The 22,404-nt window shown below is 41.2% G+C and overlaps 3 protein-coding genes across 5 annotated transcripts in view; 2 read left to right on the top strand and 1 right to left on the bottom strand.

Moving 5' to 3' along the window:
• LOC135771685 (uncharacterized) overlaps positions 1 to 22,404 on the bottom strand; it is a 175,090-nt gene that overhangs the window by 9,409 nt on the left and 143,277 nt on the right. The gene's annotated exons all lie outside the window — the stretch shown is intronic.
• Positions 12,960 to 15,467, top strand: LOC135771620 (uncharacterized). Its single transcript, XM_065281941.1, has 2 exons — positions 12,960 to 13,169; positions 13,624 to 15,467. The coding sequence occupies exon 2, from the start codon at positions 13,833 to 13,835 to the stop codon at positions 15,465 to 15,467; it is 1,635 nt and encodes a 544-aa protein (XP_065138013.1). The 5' UTR covers positions 12,960 to 13,169; positions 13,624 to 13,832.
• Positions 15,618 to 20,454, top strand: LOC135771661 (uncharacterized). 2 transcript variants are annotated; one of them, XM_065281989.2, is made up of 2 exons: positions 15,618 to 19,727; positions 20,284 to 20,454. In XM_065281989.2, the coding sequence occupies exon 1, from the start codon at positions 15,738 to 15,740 to the stop codon at positions 19,554 to 19,556; it is 3,819 nt and encodes a 1,272-aa protein (XP_065138061.1). In that variant the 5' UTR covers positions 15,618 to 15,737; the 3' UTR covers positions 19,557 to 19,727; positions 20,284 to 20,454. The 2 variants fall into 2 exon arrangements, with proteins under 2 accessions (XP_065138061.1, XP_065138060.1); XM_065281988.2 differs by having other exon boundaries at positions 15,618 to 19,829.

The raw sequence follows: 22,404 nt of genomic DNA, 5'->3' as shown, positions 1-22,404 counted from the left end.
TGATGACACATACCAAATTTAGTGTAAATACAATAAAGCGATAAGGAGATATAGCCTTAAATGACTTTACCACTAGGGGGCACTGACCAAAAAATGTATTGTGAGTCAGGTCTTGATTGTGATGACACCCACCAAATTTGGTGTGAATACAATAAAGAGATGCAGAGATATAGCCTTAAATGACTTGACCACTAGGGGGCACTGACCAAAAAATTAATTGTGACTCAGGTCTTGATTGTGATGACACCCACCAAATTTGGTGTTAATACGATAAAGAGATGCAGAGATATAGCTTCAAATCTCTTGACCACTAGGGGGCGCCGGAAAGTTTACAAGTCCTCCCAGAACATGTTGCTGATGAACCATACCAAGTTTCATAACAATACGCAATTGCGTTTCTGAAATACTTGAACTTAAAGAAAAATTCAAAATGGCCGACACACAAAATGGCCGACCAAAAACCATTTGGTATCGTTTGACTCGGCATGCCTCATGAAATCTAACAAGACCAGTCTCATAATTTTACATTCAAATTTGCAGTAGTTATAAGCAAAAATAGACATTTTTTATATCTTGTGACCAGTAGGGGGCAGTGTGACGAAATGGTGCATGCACCCTCAGGTCATCACTGTTTTGACATATACCAAGTCTCATATTAATATGCAAAAGTTTTGCGAAGATACAGGCTCAAACACATTTTGGCGTGCTCGCCCTCGCATTCTTTGATGCGTTATACGAGAACGGATAGGTCTAACGAAAATCTTTTGATAACTTTTTGTCTAGAGTGTCTCTAGATGATGCATACCAAAAATCAAGCCAATCACACAAGCGCTCTAGGAGGAGTTCGAAAAAGTAGGTGTTCAATATAATTCAAAATGGCCGACAGGAAGTAGGTTTGACTCAGACATATTTGGTACAGTCGGACTCAGCATGAGCCAAGGAATCAATAGAGTGAAGTCTTATGTCATAGTGGCAATTTAATAAAATGACATAAAGATTTTTAAAAAAAATTTACATATCCTGACCACTAGGTGGCGCCGTCCTAAAGATTTATAGGTGCGCTCAGAACATGTCACTGATGAACCATGCCAAATTTCGTAGCGATACGCCATTGTGTTTGTGAAATACTGAACTTAATGAGAAAATTCAAAATGGCCGACACCCAAAATGGCCGACCGAAAACCGTTTGGTATCGTTTGACTCAGCATGCCTCAAGCAATCTAACAAGACCACCTTCATGATTTTAGACTCAAGTTTGAAGTAGTTATAAGCGAAAATAGGCATTTTTCGAATCTCGTGACCACTAGGTGGCGCTGTGACGAAACGTTGCAGGCACCCTCAGATCATGACTGTAATGACATATACCAAGTTTCGTGTCGATACAATAAAGTTTTGCGAAGATAAGGCCTCACGTCCGTTTTGGCGTGCTCGCCGCCATATATGTTGTCAATTTATATGAGAACGCATTGGTCTATCAAAATGCTTTTGATAACTTTTTGTCTTGGGTGTCTCTAGATGCTACATACCAAAGGACATGCAAATCGGACAAACGGTCTAGGAGGAGTTCGAAAAAGTAGGTTTTACGAAAAATTCAAAATGGCGGAAAGATGTGCATGACACAAATGACATCAATGTGTGCATTTGAATCATCATGAGCCAAGGATTCAGAGGAAACAAGAATTTAGTTTCTAGGACTCACGGGTCAGAAGTTATGAGCATGAACATAAGTGGATTTTTGGACTGTTGGTGGCGCTAGAGAGTTTGAGTCAGACACACCAATGTTGCTATAGTAACTTCTAAGACCGTCCTCTACATGTGTGCCAAATTTCATAACTTTCCTATGTACGGTTCTATGGGCTGCCATTGACTTCAATGGCGGAAGAACAAGAAGAAGAATAATATATAAATATAGCTGCAAGCAGCGATACCGGGGTCAAGCCAAACGTGGCAAAAAATGATTCATACGTGATGACTGCCATGATTTAACATCTAAGTTTGCATTAGTTTTATGAAAAAAAGCAATTTTTTCGTATCTTGAGACCACTAGGTGGCACTGTGCCGAAGGAATAGATGGTGCCTCAGGTCATGACTGTGATGACACCCACCAAATTTGGTGTAAATACAATAAAGCGATACGGAGATATAGCCTTAAATGACTTGACCACTAGGGGGCACTGACCAAAAAATAAATTGTGACTCAGGTCTTGATTGTGATGACACCCACCAAATTTGGTGTAAATACAATAAAGAGATGCAGAGATATAGCCTTAAATGACTTGACCACTAGGGGGCACTGACCAAAAAAATAAATTGTGACTCAGGTCTTGATTGTGATGACACCCACCAAATTTGGTGTAAATACGATAAAGAGATGCAGAGATATAGCTTCAAATCTCTTGACCACTAGGGGGCACCGAAAAGTTTACAAGTCCTCCCAGAACATGTTGCTGATGAACCATACCAAGTTTCATAACAATACGCAATTGCGTTTCTGAAATACTTGAACTTAAAGAAAATTCAAAATGGCCGACACACAAAATGGCCGACCAAAAACCATTTGGTATCGTTTGACTCGGCATGCCTCATGAAATCTAACAAGACCAGTCTCATAATTTTACATTCAAATTTGCAGTAGTTATAAGCAAAAATAGACATTTTTTATATCTCGTGACCAGTAGGGGGTAGTGTGACGAAATGGTGCATGCACCCTCAGGTTATCACTGTTATGACATATACCAAGTCTCATATTAATACGCAAAAGTTTTGCGAAAATACAGGCTCAAACACATTTTGGCGTGCTCGCCCTCGCATTCTTTGATGCGTTATACGACAACGGATAGGTCTACCGAAAATCTTTTGATAACTTTTTGTCTAGAGTGTCTCTAGATGATGCATACCAAAAATCAAGTCAATCACACGAGCGCTCTAGGAGGAGTTCGAAAAAGTAGCTGTTCAATATAAATCAAAATGGCCGACAGGAAGTAGGTTTGACTCTGACATATTTGGTACAGTCGGACTCAGCATGAGCCAAGGAATCAATAGAGTGAAGTCTTATGTCATAGTGGCAATTTAATCAAATGATATAAATATTTTAAAAAAATATTTTACATATCCTGACCACTAGGTGGCGCCGTCCTAAAGATTTATAGGTGCGCTCAGAACATGTCACTGATGAACCATGCCAATTTTCGTAGCGATACGCCATTCTGTTTGTGAAATACTGAACTTAATGAGAAAATTCAAAATGGCCGACACCCAAAATGGCCGACCGAAAACCGTTTGGTATCGTTTGACTCGGCATGCCTCAAGGAATCTAACAAGACCAACTTCATCATTTTAGACTCAAGTTTGAAGTAGTTATAAGCGAAAATAGGCATTTTTCGAATCTCGTGACCACTAGGTGGCGCTGTGACGAAACGTTGCAGGCACCCTCAGGTCATGACTGTTATGACATATACCAAGTTTCGTGTCGATACAATAAAGTTTTGCGAAGATAAGGCCTCACGTCCGTTTTGGCGTGCTCGCCGCCATATATGTTGTCAATTTATATGAGAACGCATTGGTCTATCAAAAAGCTTTTGATAACTTTTTGTCTTGGGTGTCTCTAGATGCTACATACCAAAGGACATGCAAATCGGACAAATGGTCTAGGAGGAGTTCGAAAAAGTAGGTTTTACGAAAAATTCAAAATGGCGAAAAGATGTGCATGACACAAATGACATCAATGTGTGCATTTGAATCATCATGAGCCAGGGATTTAGAGGAAACAAGAATTTAGTTTCTAGGACTCATGGGTCAGAAGTTATGAGCATGAACATAAGTGGATTTTTGGACTGTTGGTGGCGCTAGAGGGTTTGAGTCAGACACACCAATGTTGCTATAGTAACTTCTGAGACTGTCCTCTACATGTGTGCCAAAATTCATAACTTTCCTATGTACGGTTCTATGGGCTGCCATTGACTTTCGGCGGAAGAACGAGGAAGAAAAATAATAATAATAATAATAATAAGAAAACTAACAATAACAATAGGGTTCTACGCCCCTTCGGGGCTTGACCCCTAAATATAGCTGCAAGCAGCGATACCGGGGTCAAGCCAAACATGGCAAAAAATGATTCATACGTGATGACTGCCATGATTTAACATCTAAGTTTGCATTAGTTTTTTGAAAAAAAGCAATTTATTCGTATCTTGAGACCACTAGGTGGCACTGTGCCGAAAGAATAAATGGTGCCTCAGGTCATGACTGTGATGACACAAACCAAATTTAGTGTAAATACAATAAAGCGATACGGAGATATAGCCTTAAATGACTTGACCACTAGGGGGCACTGACCAAAAAATAAATTGTGACTCAGGTCTTGATTGTGATGACACCCACCAAATTTGGTGTGAATACAATAAAGAGATGCAGAGATATAGCCTTAAATGACTTGACCACTAGGGGGCACTGACCAAAAAATAAATTGTGACTCAGGTCTTGATTGTGATGACACCCACCAAATTTGGTGTAAATACGATAAAGAGATGCAGAGATATAGCTTCAAATCTCTTGACCACTAGGGGGCACCGAAAAGTTTACAAGTCCTCCCAGAACATGTTGCTGATGAACCATACCAAGTTTCATAACAATACGCAATTGCGTTTCTGAAATACTTAAACTTAAAGAAAAAATTCAAAATGGCCGACACACAAAATGGCCGACCAAAAACCATTTGGTATCGTTTGACTCGGCATGCCTCATGAAATCTAACAAGACCAGTCTCATAATTTTACATTCAAATTTGCAGTAGTTATAAGCAAAAATAGACATTTTTTATATCTCGTGACCAGTAGGGGGCAGTGTGGCGAAATGGTGCATGCACCCTCAGGTCATCACTGTTATGACATTTACCAAGTCTCATATTAATACGCATAAGTTTTGCGAAGATACAGGCTCAAACACATTTTGGCGTGCTCGCCCTCGCATTCTTTGATGCGTTATACGACAACGGATAGGTCTACCGAAAATCTTTTGATAACTTTTTGTATAGAGTGTCTATAGACGATGCATACCAAAAATCAAGCCAATCACACGAGCGCTCTAGAAGGAGTTCGAAAAAGTAGCTGTTCAATATAATTCAAAATGGCCGACAGGAAGTAGGTTTGACTCAGACATATTTGGTACAGTCGGACTCAGCATGAGCCAAGGAATCAATAGAGTGAAGTCTTATGTCATAGTGGCAATTTAATCAAATGATATAAAGATTTTAAAAAATTGTTTTTCATATCCTGACCACTAGGTTGCGCCGTCCTAAAGATTTATAGGTGCGCTCAGAACATGTCACTGATGAACCATGCCAAATTTCGTAGCGATACGCCATTCTGTTTGTGAAATACTGAACTTAATGAGAAAATTCAAAATGGCCGACACCCAAAATGGCCGACCGAAAACCGTTTGGTATCGTTTGACTCGGCATGCCTCAAGGAATCTAACAAGACCACCTTCATGATTTTAGACTCAAGTTTGAAGTAGTTATAAGCGAAAATAAGCATTTTTCGAATCTCGTAACCACTAGGTGGCGCTGTGACGAAACGTTGCAGGCACCCTCAGGTCATGACTGTTATGACATATACCAAGTTTCGTGTCGATACAATGAAGTTTTGCGAAGATAAGGCCTCACGTCCGTTTTGGCGTGCTCGCCGCCATATATGTTGTCAATTTATATGAGAACGCATTGGTCTATCAAAAAGCTTTTGATAACTTTTTGTCTTGGGTGTCTCTAGATGCTACATACCAAAGGACATGCAAATCGGACAAACGGTCTAGGAGGAGTTCGAAAAAGTAGGTTTTACAAAAAATTCAAAATGGCGGAAAGATGTGCATGACACAAATGACATCAATGTGTGCATTTGAATCATCATGAGCCAAGGATTCAGAGGAAACAAGAATTTAGTTTCTAGGACTCATGGGTCAGAAGTTATGAGCATAAACATAAGTAGATTTTTGGACTGTTGGTGGCGCTAGAGGGTTTGAGTCAGACACACCAATGTTGCTATAGTAACTTCTGAGACTGTCCTCTACATGTGTGCCAAAATTCATAACTTTCCTATGTACGGTTCTATGGGCTGCCATTGACTTTCGGCGGAAGAACGAGGAAGAAAAATAATAATAATAATAATAATAAGAAAACTAACAATAACAATAGGGTTCTACGCCCCTTCGGGGCTTGACCCCTAAATATAGCTGCAAGCAGCGATACCGGGGTCAAGCCAAACATGGCAAAAATGATTCATACGTGATGACGGTCATGATTCAAGATCTAAGTTTGCATTAGTTTTAGGGAAAAAATTGCAATTTTTTGTATCTTGAGACCACTAGGTGGCACTGTGCCGAAACAATAGATGGTGCCTCAGGCCATGACTGTGATGACACATACCAAATTTAGTGTAAATACGATAAAGCGATACGGAGATATAGCCTTAAATGACTTGACCACTAGGGGGCACTGACCAAAACAAGAGATGGTGACTCAGGTCATGATTGTGATGACACCCACCAAATTTGGTGTAAATACGATAAAGAGATGCAGAGATATAGCTTCAAATCTCTTGACCACTAGGGGGCGCCAAAAAGTTTACAAGCCCTCTCAGAACATGTTGCTGATGAACCATACCAAGTTTCATAACAATACGCAATTGCGTTTCTGAAATGCTTGAACTAAAAAAAAACTCAAAATGGCCGACACACAAAATGGCCGACCAAAAACCATTTGGTATCGTTTGACTCGGCATGCCTCACGAAATCTAACAAGACTACTCTCATAATTTTACATTTAAGTTTGCAGTAGTTATAAGCAAAAATAGAAATTTTTATATCTCGTGACCACTAGGGGGCGCTGTGACGAAACGGTGCATGCACCCTTACGTCATCACTGTTATGACATATACCAGGTCTCATATCAATACGCAAAAGTTTTGCGAAGATACAGGCTCAAACACATTTTGGCGTGCTCGCCCTCGCATTCTTTGATGTGTTATACAACAACGGATAGGTCTACCGAAAAGCTTTTGATAACTTTTTGTCTAGAGTGTCTCTAGATGATGCGTACCAAAAATCAAGCCAATCAAACAAGCGCTCTAGGAGGAGTTCGAAAAAGTAGGTGTTCAATATAATTCAAAATGGCCGACAGGAAGTAGGTTTGACTCAGACATATTTGGTACCGTCGGACTTAGCACGAGCCAAGGAATCAATAGAGTGAAGTCTCATGTCAGTGTGGCAAATGAATCAAATGCTATAAAGATTTTAAACAATTTCTTTACATATCCTGACCACTAGGTGGCGCTGTCCTAAAGATTTATAGGTGCGCTCAGAACATGTCACTGATGAACCATGCCAAATTTCGTAGCGATACGCCATTTTGTTTGTGAAATACTGAACTTAATGAGAAAATTCAAAATGGCTGACACCCAAAATGGCCGACCGAAAACCGTTTGTTATCGTTTGACTCGGCATGACTCAAGGAATCTAACAAAACCACCTTCATGATTTTAGACTCAAGTTTGAAGTAGTTATAAGCAAAAATAAGCATTTTTCGAATCTCGTGACCACTAGGTGGCGCTGAGACGAAACGTTGCAGGCACCCTCAGGTCATGACTGTAATGACATATACCAAGTTTCGTGTCGATACACAAAAGTTTTGCGAAGATACGGCCTCACGTCCGTTTTGGCGTGCTCGCCGCCTTATATGTTGTCACTGTATACGAGAACGCATTGGTCTATCAAAAAGCTTTTGATAACTTTTTGTCTGGGGTGTCTCTAGATGCTACATACCAAATGACATGCAAATCGGACAAACGCTCTAGGAGGAGTTCGAAAAAGTAGGTTTTACGGAAAATTCAAAATGGCGGAAAGATGTGCATGACACAAATGACATCAATGTGTGCAATTGAATCATCATGAGCCAAGGATTCAGAGGAAACAAGAATTTATTGTCTAGGACTCACGGGTCAGAAGTTATGAGCATGAACATAAGTGGATTTTTGGACTGTTGGTGGCGCTAGAGGGTTTGAGTTAGACACACCAATGTTGCTATAGTAACTTCTAAGACTGTCCTCTACATGTGTGCCAAATTACATAACTTTCCTACGTACGGTTCTATGGGCTGCCATTGACTTCAATGGCGGAAGAACTAGGATGAATAATAATAAGAAAACTAACAATAACAATAGGTGTCTACGCCACTTCGTGGCTTGACCCCTAATAATAAATATAGCTGCAAGCAGCGATACCGGGGTCAAGCCAAACATGGCAAAAATGATTAATACGTGATGACGGTCATGATTCAAGATCTAAGTTTGCATTAGTTTTAGGGAAAAAATTGCAATTTTTTGTATCTTGAGACCACTAGGTGGCACTGTGCCGAAACAATAGATGGTGCCTCAGGCCATGACTGTGATGACACATACCAAATTTAGTGTAAATACGATAAAGCGATACGGAGATATAGCCTTAAATGACTTGACCACTAGGGGGCACTGACCAAAACAATAGATGGTGACTCAGGTCATGATTGTGATGACACCCACCAAATTTGGTGTAAATACGATAAAGAGATGCAGAGATATAGCTTCAAATCTCTTGACCACTAGGGGGCGCCAAAAAGTTTACAAGCCCTCTCAGAACATGTTGCTGATGAACCATACCAAGTTTCATAACAATACGCAATTGCGTTTCTGAAATGCTTGAACTAAAAAAAAACTCAAAATGGCCGACACACAAAATGGCCGACCAAAAACCATTTGGTATCGTTTGACTCGGCATGCCTCACGAAATCTAACAAGACTACTCTCATAATTTTACATTTAAGTTTGCAGTAGTTATAAGCAAAAATAGAAATTTTTATATCTCGTGACCACTAGGGGGCGCTGTGACGAAACGGTGCATGCACCCTTACGTCATCACTGTTATGACATATACCAGGTCTCATATCAATACGCAAAAGTTTTGCGAAGATACAGGCTCAAACACATTTTGGCGTGCTCGCCCTCGCATTCTTTGATGTGTTATACGACAACGGATAGGTCTACCGAAAAGCTTTTGATAACTTTTTGTCTAGAGTGTCTCTAGATGATGCGTACCAAAAATCAAGCCAATCAAACAAGCGCTCTAGGAGGAGTTCGAAAAAGTAGGTGTTCAATATAATTCAAAATGGCCGACAGGAAGTAGGTTTGACTCAGACATATTTGGTACCGTCGGACTTAGCACGAGCCAAGGAATCAATAGAGTGAAGTCTCATGTCAGTGTGGCAAATGAATCAAATGCTATAAAGATTTTAAACAATTTCTTTACATATCCTGACCACTAGGTGGCGCTGTCCTAAAGATTTATAGGTGCGCTCAGAACATGTCACTGATGAACCATGCCAAATTTCGTAGCGATACGCCATTTTGTTTGTGAAATACTGAACTTAATGAGAAAATTCAAAATGGCCGACACCCAAAATGGCCGACCGAAAACCGTTTGTTATCGTTTGACTCGGCATGCCTCAAGGAATCTAACAAAACCACCTTCATGATTTTAGACTCAAGTTTGAAGTAGTTATAAGCAAAAATAAGCATTTTTCGAATCTCGTGACCACTAGGTGGCGCTGAGACGAAACGTTGCAGGCACCCTCAGGTCATGACTGTAATGACATATACCAAGATTCGTGTCGATACACAAAAGTTTTGCGAAGATACGGCCTCACGTCCGTTTTGGCGTGCTCGCCGCCTTATATGTTGTCACTGTATACGAGAACGCATTGGTCTATCAAAAAGCTTTTGATAACTTTTTGTCTGGGGTGTCTCTAGATGCTACATACCAAATGACATGCAAATCGGACAAACGCTCTAGGAGGAGTTCGAAAAAGTAGGTTTTACGGAAAATTCAAAATGGCGGAAAGATGTGCATGACACAAATGACATCAATGTGTGCAATTGAATCATCATGAGCCAAGGATTCAGAGGAAACAAGAATTTATTGTCTAGGACTCACGGGTCAGAAGTTATGAGCATGAACATAAGTGGATTTTTGGACTGTTGGTGGCGCTAGAGGGTTTGAGTTAGACACACCAATGTTGCTATAGTAACTTCTAAGACTGTCCTCTACATGTGTGCCAAATTACATAACTTTCCTACGTACGGTTCTATGGGCTGCCATTGACTTCAATGGCGGAAGAACTAGGATGAATAATAATAAGAAAACTAACAATAACAATAGGTGTCTACGCCACTTCGTGGCTTGACCCCTAAATATAGCTGCAAGCAGCGATACCGGGGTCAAGCCAAACATGACAAAAATGATTCATACGTGATGACGGTCATGATTTTAAGATCTAAGTTTGCATTAGTTTTAGGGAAAAAATTGCAATTTTTTGTATCTTGAGACCACTAGGTGGCACTGTGCCGAAACAATAGATGGTGCCTCAGGCCATGACTGTGATGACACATACCAAATTTAGTGTAAATACGATAAAGCGATACGGAGATATAGCCTTAAATGACTTGACCACTAGGGGGCACTGACCAAAACAATAGATGGTGACTCAGGTCATGATTGTGATGACACCCACCAAATTTGGTGTAAATACGATAAAGAGATGCAGAGATATAGCTTCAAATCTCTTGACCACTAGGGGGCGCCAAAAAGTTTACAAGCCCTCTCAGAACATGTTGCTGATGAACCATACCAAGTTTCATAACAATACGCAATTGCGTTTCTGAAATGCTTGAACTTAAAAAAAACTCAAAATGGCCGACACACAAAATGGCCGACCAAAAACCATTTGGTATCGTTTGACTCGGCATGCCTCACGAAATCTAACAAGACTACTCTCATAATTTTACATTTAAGTTTGCAGTAGTTATAAGCAAAAATAGAAATTTTTATATCTCGAGACCACTAGGGGGCGCTGTGACGAAACGGTGCATGCACCCTTACGTCATCACTGTTATGACATATACCAGGTCTCATATCAATACGCAAAAGTTTTGCGAAGATACAGGCTCAAACACATTTTGGCGTGCTCGCCCTCGCATTCTTTGATGTGTTATACGATAACGGATAGGTCTACCGAAAAGCTTTTGATAACTTTTTGTCTAGAGTGTCTCTAGATGATGCGTACCAAAAATCAAGCCAATCAAACAAGCGCTCTAGGAGGAGTTCGAAAAAGTAGGTGTTCAATATAATTCAAAATGGCCGACAGGAAGTAGGTTTGACTCAGACATATTTGGTACCGTCGGACTTAGCACGAGCCAAGGAATCAATAGAGTGAAGTCTCATGTCAGTGTGGCAAATGAATCAAATGCTATAAAGATTTTAAACAATTTCTTTACATATCCTGACCACTAGGTGGCGCTTTCCTAAAGATTTATAGGTGCGCTCAGAACATGTCACTGATGAACCATGCCAAATTTCGTAGCGATACGCCATTTTGTTTGTGAAATACTGAACTTAATGAGAAAATTCAAAATGGCCGACACCCAAAATGGCCGACCGAAAACCGTTTGTTATCGTTTGACTCGGCATGCCTCAAGGAATCTAACAAAACCACCTTCATGATTTTAGACTCAAGTTTGAAGTAGTTATAAGCAAAAATAAGCATTTTTCGAATCTCGTGACCACTAGGTGGCGCTGAGACGAAACGTTGCAGGCACCCTCAGGTCATGACTGTAATGACATATACCAAGTTTCGTGTCGATACACAAAAGTTTTGCGAAGATACGGCCTCACGTCCGTTTTGGCGTGCTCGCCGCCTTATATGTTGTCACTGTATACGAGAACGCATTGGTCTATCAAAAAGCTTTTGATAACTTTTTGTCTGGGGTGTCTCTAGATGCTACATACCAAATGACATGCAAATCGGACAAACGCTCTAGGAGGAGTTCGAAAAAGTAGGTTTTACGGAAAATTCAAAATGGCGGAAAGATGTGCATGACACAAATGACATCAATGTGTGCAATTGAATCATCATGAGCCAAGGATTCAGAGGAAACAAGAATTTATTGTCTAGGACTCACGGGTCAGAAGTTATGAGCATGAACATAAGTGGATTTTTGGACTGTTGGTGGCGCTAGAGGGTTTGAGTTAGACACACCAATGTTGCTATAGTAACTTCTAAGACTGTCCTCTACATGTGTGCCAAATTACATAACTTTCCTACGTACGGTTCTATGGGCTGCCATTGACTTCAATGGCGGAAGAACTAGGATGAATAATAATAAGAAAACTAACAATAACAATAGGTGTCTACGCCACTTCGTGGCTTGACCCCTAACTAATAATAAGAAAACTAACAAATACAATAGGGGTCTTCGCCCCTTCGGGGCTTGACCCCTAATAATAACACAGTATGATCTGTACTGCTCACGATACCACCGAGCACGTGCACGGGCACATGACATTAGTAGTGGGGCGTGATCAAAAGAGCAGCAGCTCATAAATATGTAATGACTAGCTCAAAACAGCACAATCTGAACTGCACTGAAACAGAGGCTCCTAGAGATGGGTAACAATCTTTTCCTACAAGCTATTTCGAACAAACAACTTTTGAAACATGCTTTATGGAACTCATACACCTATTTAACTTGTGGAAAAGCAGTCATAATATGGGCACTTTAAACATGAGCCTACATCATATTAGTGTTGCACGATGCATCGATACTTCAAAAGTACCGCGATTCTCGAAAATAAATAACGTCAAGGTTCCTAAATGTATTAGTATCGATACTTTTAAGAATGAACGCGTCCCAGATTTGTAAGTGACACATTTCATGTTTGTGCGTGCAACACACGTTTCCATTGCCTCCCTGTGGACGTCTGTGTTTTTTCTCCTCACACACGCAGCCAAAACTGCAGCTGTCATGTGACAAACACAACAGCGAGATGGCTGCATGTGCGAGCACTAGAGATACTGCCCGCTGCAGCTCAGTCTGTGTTCAAAAGGCTCAAAGGTCCTAAATATCTCAGATGCCTTACACCAATCAGGAAGCGCAACGTCATCAGAGCGTCACAGAAAGAGGAAGAAACTGTTCTAAGAGAAAAAGCAGGTGCTGCACGTGAGAAACTTATCGCGTGCAAACTAACTAATCTAAGCTTCATTTAAATCTAACTTCAAGTGTGTATTGAGTTGCTGTGTGCGTACATGCAAAGTAAGTTTATATTAACAAGATATTCTGTTTTTGCTGTAATTCAGACGTTACACGAGAGCTCATAATGATTGACAGTTATGAGGCTTATATCATTAACATCATTCAGTAAATCAACGTATTCTTGTGTTATAATACATTAAGGGATGTTTATGAAACACAATCTGGTTTATTATTTGATGTTCGTGTTATTTTAGTTGATGATTGATCTGTAGCAGTCAGATAATTATATATCACGTAATTTTGCGTGTTCAAGCACAGAGATGCAGCATTCACGTGTTGGTGGCGCCCTCTGTTGGTATATCAGGGAATCGTCACCCAGTGTTATTTAACTATGGTTATGTGACCTACTTAGATCTTATTCAGACTAAATACTGCTAATTATTTAAGTTGTTAATAAGACATTTTGTGTACATATTAATATATATTTATTTCCTTTATATTCAATTTGTTACAGAAAAACCACACACAAGTTTGTAATTCAACAAAGTCTTCAGTAAAGCAAGAAAACCTTTACTATGTCCTGTAGTGCTTCTTTTCACAACTAAGCATCTCATTCAGTTCTGACCGACTGCCTGCTGCTTTCCGCACCTATAACTATTCACTACATTCCGAACCCTACATTTCAATTGGTCCTTCGAGCCGGATGCGGATCACAGCAGAGAGATGACATCCCATTCTGAACAAGATCCCCGTGTTGTCAGACCTCGACGACAAATAAGGCCGCCTGCACGTTTAGCGGATTATGATGTTACTGGAACAGAGAATGTGAAAAGAGCATTACCAACTAGTCGGTTAAATGAAGCTGTAAGGGATGAAGCCCCACTGAGGACAGATACTGTATCAAGATCATCCTCCCCAAAGAGCCAGTTATCATATTTAGATGATCTAGATGTCCAAGATGAATGGCAAGAGGATGATGAGCATCTGCAATCACAACAGTTATCTGAAATTAAGTCTATGTGGGCTGAGATGAAGAGAGGCAATGATGAGCTGCATAGTCACATCCTACCTGGGATCCTGTCTGCATTACAAGGGCTCAAGACAGAGAACTCCAACATAAGGCAGGAGATACAGCAATTAGCAACACGTGCCGAGGCACCTAGACCACAAGTAACCCCAGTAGCAGCCCCGCGTACTAGTGTGTCATCCAGACAGAGGCAGCAGCTATCTGCCACCCAGAGTGAACATACACTATATTCCCATGACGTTCCACGTAGATCAGTTCAGACTGAGCAGCTGACCAGAGAGATGAGGGACTTGACATTTTTACCCAGATCAGAGCACATGAGCCATCATACCCCCCCACAAAGATCTTATGCTTACGCATCACAGCCTGCTGAAGCTGTCCTTTATGAAGATGAAACTCCACGAGTCATACATGGACATTATTCAGGGGAGCAGGAGATGCATGGACTACCCCAAACTGGGATAACACCTCGAGCTATAAAGTTCCATGAACAGGAGAAAGCTTATAGGGGGCCAACTCCTACAATACCTCGCTTAACAGCAGCTGACCCAAGACAGTTCTCGAGACTGCGGATGGCACTAGAGAACCTCCTGCCAGAAGATGCAAGTGAGTGCTTCAAATATCAGATCCTGACTGATCATTTGATGGTAGAGGAAGCCCTGCTGGTGGCAGACTCCTACTGCAATTCAGTTAGACCTTACACAGACACAATGCGAGCCCTTGTGAAGATGTATGGTGAACCTCACAAGCTCGTTCTGCGAAACATAACAGAGGTACTGGAAGGTCCAAACATTAAGCCAGGAGATGTTAAAGCATTCAAGTTATTTGCGCTCCGTGTGCGCTCTCTAGTGAGTATGTTGGAGCAGTTGGGACCTGAAGGAGCAGCTGAACTGGAATGTGGCTCGCACGTGTCTAGACTACAAGGTAAACTCCCTCATGAGCTCAGGACTAGTTTCAAGAGGCATGTCCACCCATTAAGAATTACTGTTCCTACCCTATTGGATTTTGCAGACTGGTTAGAATATGAACTTCAAGTTCAGGATGATACAGGCAAAACAGCTATCCATGCTCCAGATTCATCCACCAAGAGAAGAGATACTCGTCATGAATCAAAGTCACAAGGGAAATCGATGAGCATCCTGCTGGGCACAGAGAAGCCTGCAACAGACCGTGAACTCAGAGTGCCTGCTTCGGAGTCTAGATCTAGCTCTAACAAGTATGGAGGAAAATTACATGCTTACTGTCCTTATTGTGACAATTCCAGTCATTTTCTCAATGGATGTCTTAATTTCAGAGAGTTGACTAAAGATCAGAAAGAGTCATGGATTTGAAAGAATAACCGCTGTTGGAGATGCGGTCGTAATCATCAGGCATCCAGATGCACTCTGAAAGCACTGTGTAATACTTGCAACAGGAAACATCTCCTCGTATTACATGAGCTTAATGAGTGAGCTGTGGATAACAGCTCTGAGCCTGAACCTAATGAAACCACCTGTCTTGTGAGCACCACAAAGGATATCTTATATGTGGACCGTTCTGTCACCAGCCGCAGAGTCCTTCTTAAACTGAGCAAGGTAATCATCACAAATGGGGATAAATCAATGGAGACGTATGCAGTGCTGGATGATGGATCAGAAAGGACTATCCTCCTCCATGCCGCAGCTCAGCAGTTAAATCTCAAGGGGCAGTCAGAAGACCTTATATTGAGAACAGTGAAACAAGATCAGCAGGTCCTGCATGGGGCGGCCGTCTCCTTCACAGTGTCTCCTGTGTCTAACCCTAACAAGAAATTCCATATCAAAGGTGCATTTACAGCTGACAGACTAGGTTTAGCCGAGCATACATACCCAGTGGTATCCTTACAAAAGAGATATCGACATCTAGCTGGCCTTCCCCTACAACAGATCGATAAAGTGCAACCTATGCTGTTAATTGGTTCAGACTGCCCACATCTAATCACTCCCATTGAACCTGTTCTGTTAGGCCCACCTGGTGGACCAGCAGCCGTTAAGACCCGCCTGGGATGGACCTTACAAGGGCCCACGCATGAGATTCAGCATGGAGTCAATTCTCATCAATGTTTTTTCACATCTGTCCTCCCCAACTCAGACCTGTTGGATCACGTTGAGAGACTATGGAAAATGGATGTAGTTCCCTACCACAATGACAAGGTTGTGACACGATCTAAACTGGATCAGGATGCTGTTAGACTACTGCAGGAGAAAACTGTAAGAGTGGAAGTAGATGGAATAATGCGTTATGCCACACCACTGCTTCGGGTACAGAACATGCCAAGTTTAACCATGCCCAAAGATGCTGTTCTCCCTCTGCTCAGAAGTGTAGAAAGGAAGCTGCTTAGGAACCACGACCAGGCTTTAACCTACCAAACTGAGATCACTAAGTTAGTAGACGCTGGCTATGCAGTAAAGCTGGAGGAAAGCGAGGTGAACAGCTCCAATGAGTCGTGGTACATACCCCACCATATAGTGCAACATAACGGAAAGTTCAGAGTTGTCTATAACTGCTCCTTTCATTATGAAGGTCAAAGCCTAAATCAATTCCTCCTTCCAGGACCAACACTAGGCCCATCATTGTTGGCAGTATTACTGCGTTTCCGTGAGCACTCCATAGCTATCAGCAGTGATATTAAAGGTATGTTTCACCAGGTGAGGCTGCTTCCTGATGACAAGTCTCTACTTCGATTCCTGTGGAGGGATGTAAAACCAGAGCAATATCCTGATGTGTATCAGTGGCAGGTGCTGCCCTTTGGCACGACATGCAGCCCCTGTTGCGCTACATACGCCCTGCAAAGGCATGTCATGGATCACAGTCAGCCTGGGGAGAAGGTCAGGGATGTTATTGAGAAGTCCTTCTATGTCGACAATTGTTTACATAGTCTTACCTCCAAGGAAGAAGCTAAAGATTTAGTTGATCAGCTCTGTTCACTTCTGTCATCTGGAGGCTTTGAACTTCGACAGTGGGCCAGCAATTGTCCGTCTGTAATCACTCACCTTCCCCCTGAATCTAGATCCAACACCTGTGATCTTTGGCTTCGTCAAGGCCAACAAGACGTCCATGAGTCGACACTTGGACTGCACTGGCACTGCCAATCTGACACACTGCATTACAAGCACAGAGGTACATCCTATTCTACTGTGACTATGCGCAACATTTACCGTGTTCTGGCAAGTCAGTATGACCCCCTCGGTTACATCATTCCCTTTACGACAAGAGCCAAAATAATAGTGCAGCGTCTGTGGGATAAGAGGAGGGACTGGGATGACCCACAGTTACCTGACGACTTACTTGACATGTGGTCAGCATGGGAGAAAGAGTTAAGTGCATTAGAGGAGATAACCCTGCCCAGATGTTACTTCAGTTCACAGATGGATCAACCATCCTGTAGACATGAGATTCACGTGTTTTGTGATGCATCGGAACAGGCATATGGATCAGTAGCCTACCTACAGACAAAAAACACTAAGGGTGACGTAGAAGTTACCTTTGTAGCTGCCAGGTCTCGTGTTTCCCCTCGCAAGCAGCAGTCCATACCTCGTTTGGAGTTGTGTGCAGCTCTTAGTGGTGCACAACTTTCTCAGGTTTTAGTCACTGAGCTTACAATCCCCATCCACTCTGTCACACTCTGGTCAGACTCCACTACAGTGCTCACATGGTTGTTGTCCAGTTCATGTCGTTATAAGGTGTTTGTGGGAACCAGAGTAGCAGAGATCCAAGAGTTGACTGCATCAGCTACCTGGCGTTATGTTCGATCCAGTGACAACCCAGCAGACGACATAACTCGAGGCAAACCCCTTCGAGACCTCTCAGCCAGGAGCCGATGGTGCCAAGGACCGCCTTTCCTTAAGCTGCCCCCAGATAGTTGGCCTGAACAACCCCCCTTGCCTTCCGAAACACAAAGCAGTGAGTTGAAACAGTCTGTTTTCTGTGCATCAGTAAATGTAACTACGCCCTTGCCAAAGCCAGAGCAGTACAACACCCTCTCAGAATACCTAAATGCCTATGGTCAGGAGCTTCATGGGGCGGCCTATACTTCATGTGCTGACACCCAGAGAGATGTCCAACGAGCAGTCCTCTGTCAATGTCAAGCTGAGTCTTTTCCTACTGAGTTAAGCCTCCTGAGGTCAGGAAAGCCAGTGTTGACCACCAGCCGATTAGCCTCACTCTCCCCTGAACTAGACACAGATTCAGGTTTTATTAGAGTAGGTGGCCGCTTGCGCCATTGTGACGTTTTAGAGGCAGATATAGTACATCCAATTGTCCTTGACCCTCAACATCCTGTCACTCAATTAGTTATCAGAGATTACGATAACAAACTGCTTCATCCTGGCTCGGAGCGGTTGTTTGCAGACATAAGGAGGACATATTGGATATTAAGGGGTCGTGAAGCAGTCCGCAAACATCAACGTCAATGTGTCGAGTGTAGGAAATGGAGAAGCCGCCCAGAAGTGCCTCTTATGGCCGATCTACCTCTCACCAGACAAAGGTACTTCAGACCAGCCTTCTATTCAACAGGCATGGATTGCTTTGGGCCTTTCCTCATCAAAATTGGCCGTCGTAATGAGAAGAGATGGGGCATAGTCTTTAAGTGTATGACAATAAGAGCAGTGCACATTGACATTCTCACAAGTATGGACTCTGACTCCTTCCTGATGGCCCTACGAAGGTTCATCTCTCAGCGAGGAAAGCCACATGAGTTGCTGTGTGACCAGGGAACTAATTTCAAAGGAGGGGAACGTGAATTAAGCGAATCCTTTGATGCCCTACAGAGTCAACTAAAGAGTCACCTTGCCAGTCAACAGATCAAGTTCCTTTACAACCCACCAGGTGCACCTCACTTCGGCGGTTGCTGGGAGAGGGAGATCCGCTCGATTAAATCGGCTCTCAGAGTGACCATCGGGGCGCAGACTGTCACAGAAGAGGTGCTGAGAACAGTCCTGATGGAGGTGGAAGGTATCCTTAATTCCAAACCCCTTGGATATACCTCCTCTGATATAGCCGACATTGACCCAATTACACCGAACTGTTTCCTCATTGGACGACGAGATACCTCTTTACCTCAGGTGGTCTACCAAGAGTCAGAGATGTTGAGTCGTCGACGTTGGCGTCACAGCCAGCTACTTGCAGATCATTTCTGGAAGCACTTCCTTAAGTATTACCTGCCCAGTCTCCAAGTACGCCAGAAGTGGAAGTCAGACAAGAAAATGTTGGAGATTGGTGATGTGGTTATGATCGTTGATTCCCAACTACCTCGTGCCCTGTGGCCAGTAGGACAAATCACTCAGGTGTTCCCAAGTTCAGATGGCAGAGTACGAGCAGCTAATGTGGCAGTTAAGGATAGGACATACATGCGACCGGTAGCTCGACTCATTCAGCTTCCAGCCTTACCTGAGGATAGTTGATGTCAGGATATAGAGCTTTTAAGATGAGCGAATTCAACTCTTGAATTCGGGGGCGGCTGTTCAAAAGGCTCAAAGGTCCTAAATATCTCAGATGCCTTACACCAATCAGGAAGCGCAACGTCATCAGAGCGTCACAGAAAGAGGAAGAAACTGTTCTAAGAGAAAAAGCAGGTGCTGCACGTGAGAAACTTATCGCGTGCAAACTAACTAATCTAAGCTTCATTTAAATCTAACTTCAAGTGTGTATTGAGTTGCTGTGTGCGTACATGCAAAGTAAGTTTATATTAACAAGATATTCTGTTTTTGCTGTAATTCAGACGTTACACGAGAGCTCATAATGATTGACAGTTATGAGGCTTATATCATTAACATCATTCAGTAAATCAACGTATTCTTGTGTTATAATACATTAAGGGATGTTTATGAAACACAATCTGGTTTATTATTTGATGTTCGTGTTATTTTAGTTGATGATTGATCTGTAGCAGTCAGATAATTATATATCACGTAATTTTGCGTGTTCAAGCACAGAGATGCAGCATTCACGTGTTGGTGGCGCCCTCTGTTGGTATATCAGGGAATCGTCACCCAGTGTTATTTAACTATGGTTATGTGACCTACTTAGATCTTATTCAGACTAAATACTGCTAATTATTTAAGTTGTTAATAAGACATTTTGTGTACATATTAATATATATTTATTTCCTTTATATTCAATTTGTTACAGAAAAACCACACACAAGTTTGTAATTCAACAAAGTCTTCAGTAAAGCAAGAAAACCTTTACTATGTCCTGTAGTGCTTCTTTTCACAACTAAGCATCTCATTCAGTTCTGACCGACTGCCTGCTGCTTTCCGCACCTATAACTATTCACTACATTCCGAACCCTACATTTCAGTCTGACTTCTGAAATTCAACAGGCCTTGCCTTCAAGCGTTGTTTATTTTCGCGCTTTGGTCCGCAGCGCGAGCTTCCGGTGATCACGCGTGCGTCAAAGAGATGATCCATGTGCACGGTGCGCGAGCGATAGGCAGCGGAGCTCGTATATTCTTCTGATATACTGTTGTCATTTTCTTTCAGTTTGTTTCACTAAACCGTATCTCCGCTATTTTAATGAATACTCGACATGCACTCAATAATTTTTTTTTAAACTCCTCAAAACGAATGGAGTAATTAGTAAACGGCTAATTCAATATCTCTAAAAACGAAACTTTCATAAATAACATTAATAATTTGCAAGCTGCTAAAATAAAGCATACAAAACATCAGCTAAAATGATCTATATGATTATAATCAGAGCATGTGCATGTTTGTCAGTGATTTATTTATATTAGGTTATTATATTAAAGCATTTAAAGAGCACAGACCTACACAAAGGATGTGTATTTCATTTGTGAAAAGCATTGTAAGAAATGATGGACTCAAATATAAAGTTAACCACAAATAAATCAGACATTGAAGTACAGGAAACATTAGCCTATATTAATCCATATATCACAGCTTAAAAAACATATGGTTATTATTTAGGCTCATTATTTCCTATTAATTATGGTAATGTTATGGTTAGCAGTTATCACTATAACCACTGCATATAGAGACGTTTTTCATATTTTGTTCAAATGTTTAATATATCTGCTGTTCATATGTTCATTTATTAGTATTAGAATGTTGTCCTGGTTTTAAAATAAAGCACAGCAATGACATTTGAGAGTGTTTCTCCCTTTTCATGAAAAGTATCGGAACCGCGATTCTTGTCTTGGTATCGGCACCGAAACAATATTTTTGGTACCGTGACAACACTACATCATATATTACTACATATGTTGTCAATCAAGCATTGTCTTCTTAAAGGTAAGTTGCTTATTAATTTGTTAAGTACATAACTTACTGTAAAGCTAATAAACTTCATAAGTTTCCCTTTTCAATACAAGTCCTATATAACGTTATTCTCGTCAAACCTGCCAATGATTTAAGTTGTATGTTGTTCTGTTTGTGTTTTTAAGTTATTCATAATAAGACAAGTTTATGGTTTTGTGCACTGATATCAGACTCATTTTAGATAATAAACACACCTGCCTGTATTACACCACGCCATTTTAAGTGTTTGATCACCACATTTGTGAGTGATCGTTGCAAAAAAATTATTTTATATAATATATATAATGTATATAGTGTATTCTATCTACAGTACCATGGTATAATATACTGTAGTATGTGTGTACTGTACTATAATACACATAATGAATACCGGCCGAAATATTGTTATCTGTCTTTTTTACTCCCTTATATCTGTATCGGCCCAAAAAACATACATTCCAAAGCATATTATCTATTATCTTATTATCTTATATCATCTAGTTTTTTTTTACTTTTACTTAAAGTCGCAATGAAATTGAAATGAAAAACTATATATATATTTTAAATATTGTGGTATTATTAACAAATGACTTATTTGTAAGCTTCATTATTTTTAAAAAATTTGTGTGTCCTCATAATCTTTAATCAAAAATGCAAATCTCCTCCCCTCCTCAAAACGATCTCTTCTCACTTCCGGTCAAAAGTATGGCAGGTGGGCGGGGTCAGGGAGAAGATCGCAGCTATTAGCAATTAGCAACACGACCCAACTTCAAACGATCCAATCAGATCTCGATGGACAAATTCAAATCCAGCCCTGCCTTATTTCATCTCAAAAGCCGTTTCATTCGGATATACGTCACCACGGGGAAAATAAGGCAATCGCTACTTCCGTTTCATGGCGACTTTAAGTAAAAAGTACTTTTGTACTTTTAGTCAAGAAAAGTAAAAGTACAAAATTTTTATGTAATTAGGTATTAAATCAATTTTAAT

The sequence above is a fragment of the Paramisgurnus dabryanus genome, chromosome 8, assembly GCF_030506205.2.
Source record: "Paramisgurnus dabryanus chromosome 8, PD_genome_1.1, whole genome shotgun sequence".
Taxonomy (NCBI): Eukaryota; Metazoa; Chordata; class Actinopteri; order Cypriniformes; family Cobitidae; genus Paramisgurnus; species Paramisgurnus dabryanus.
This window is presented reverse-complemented; position numbering and strand designations above follow the sequence as displayed.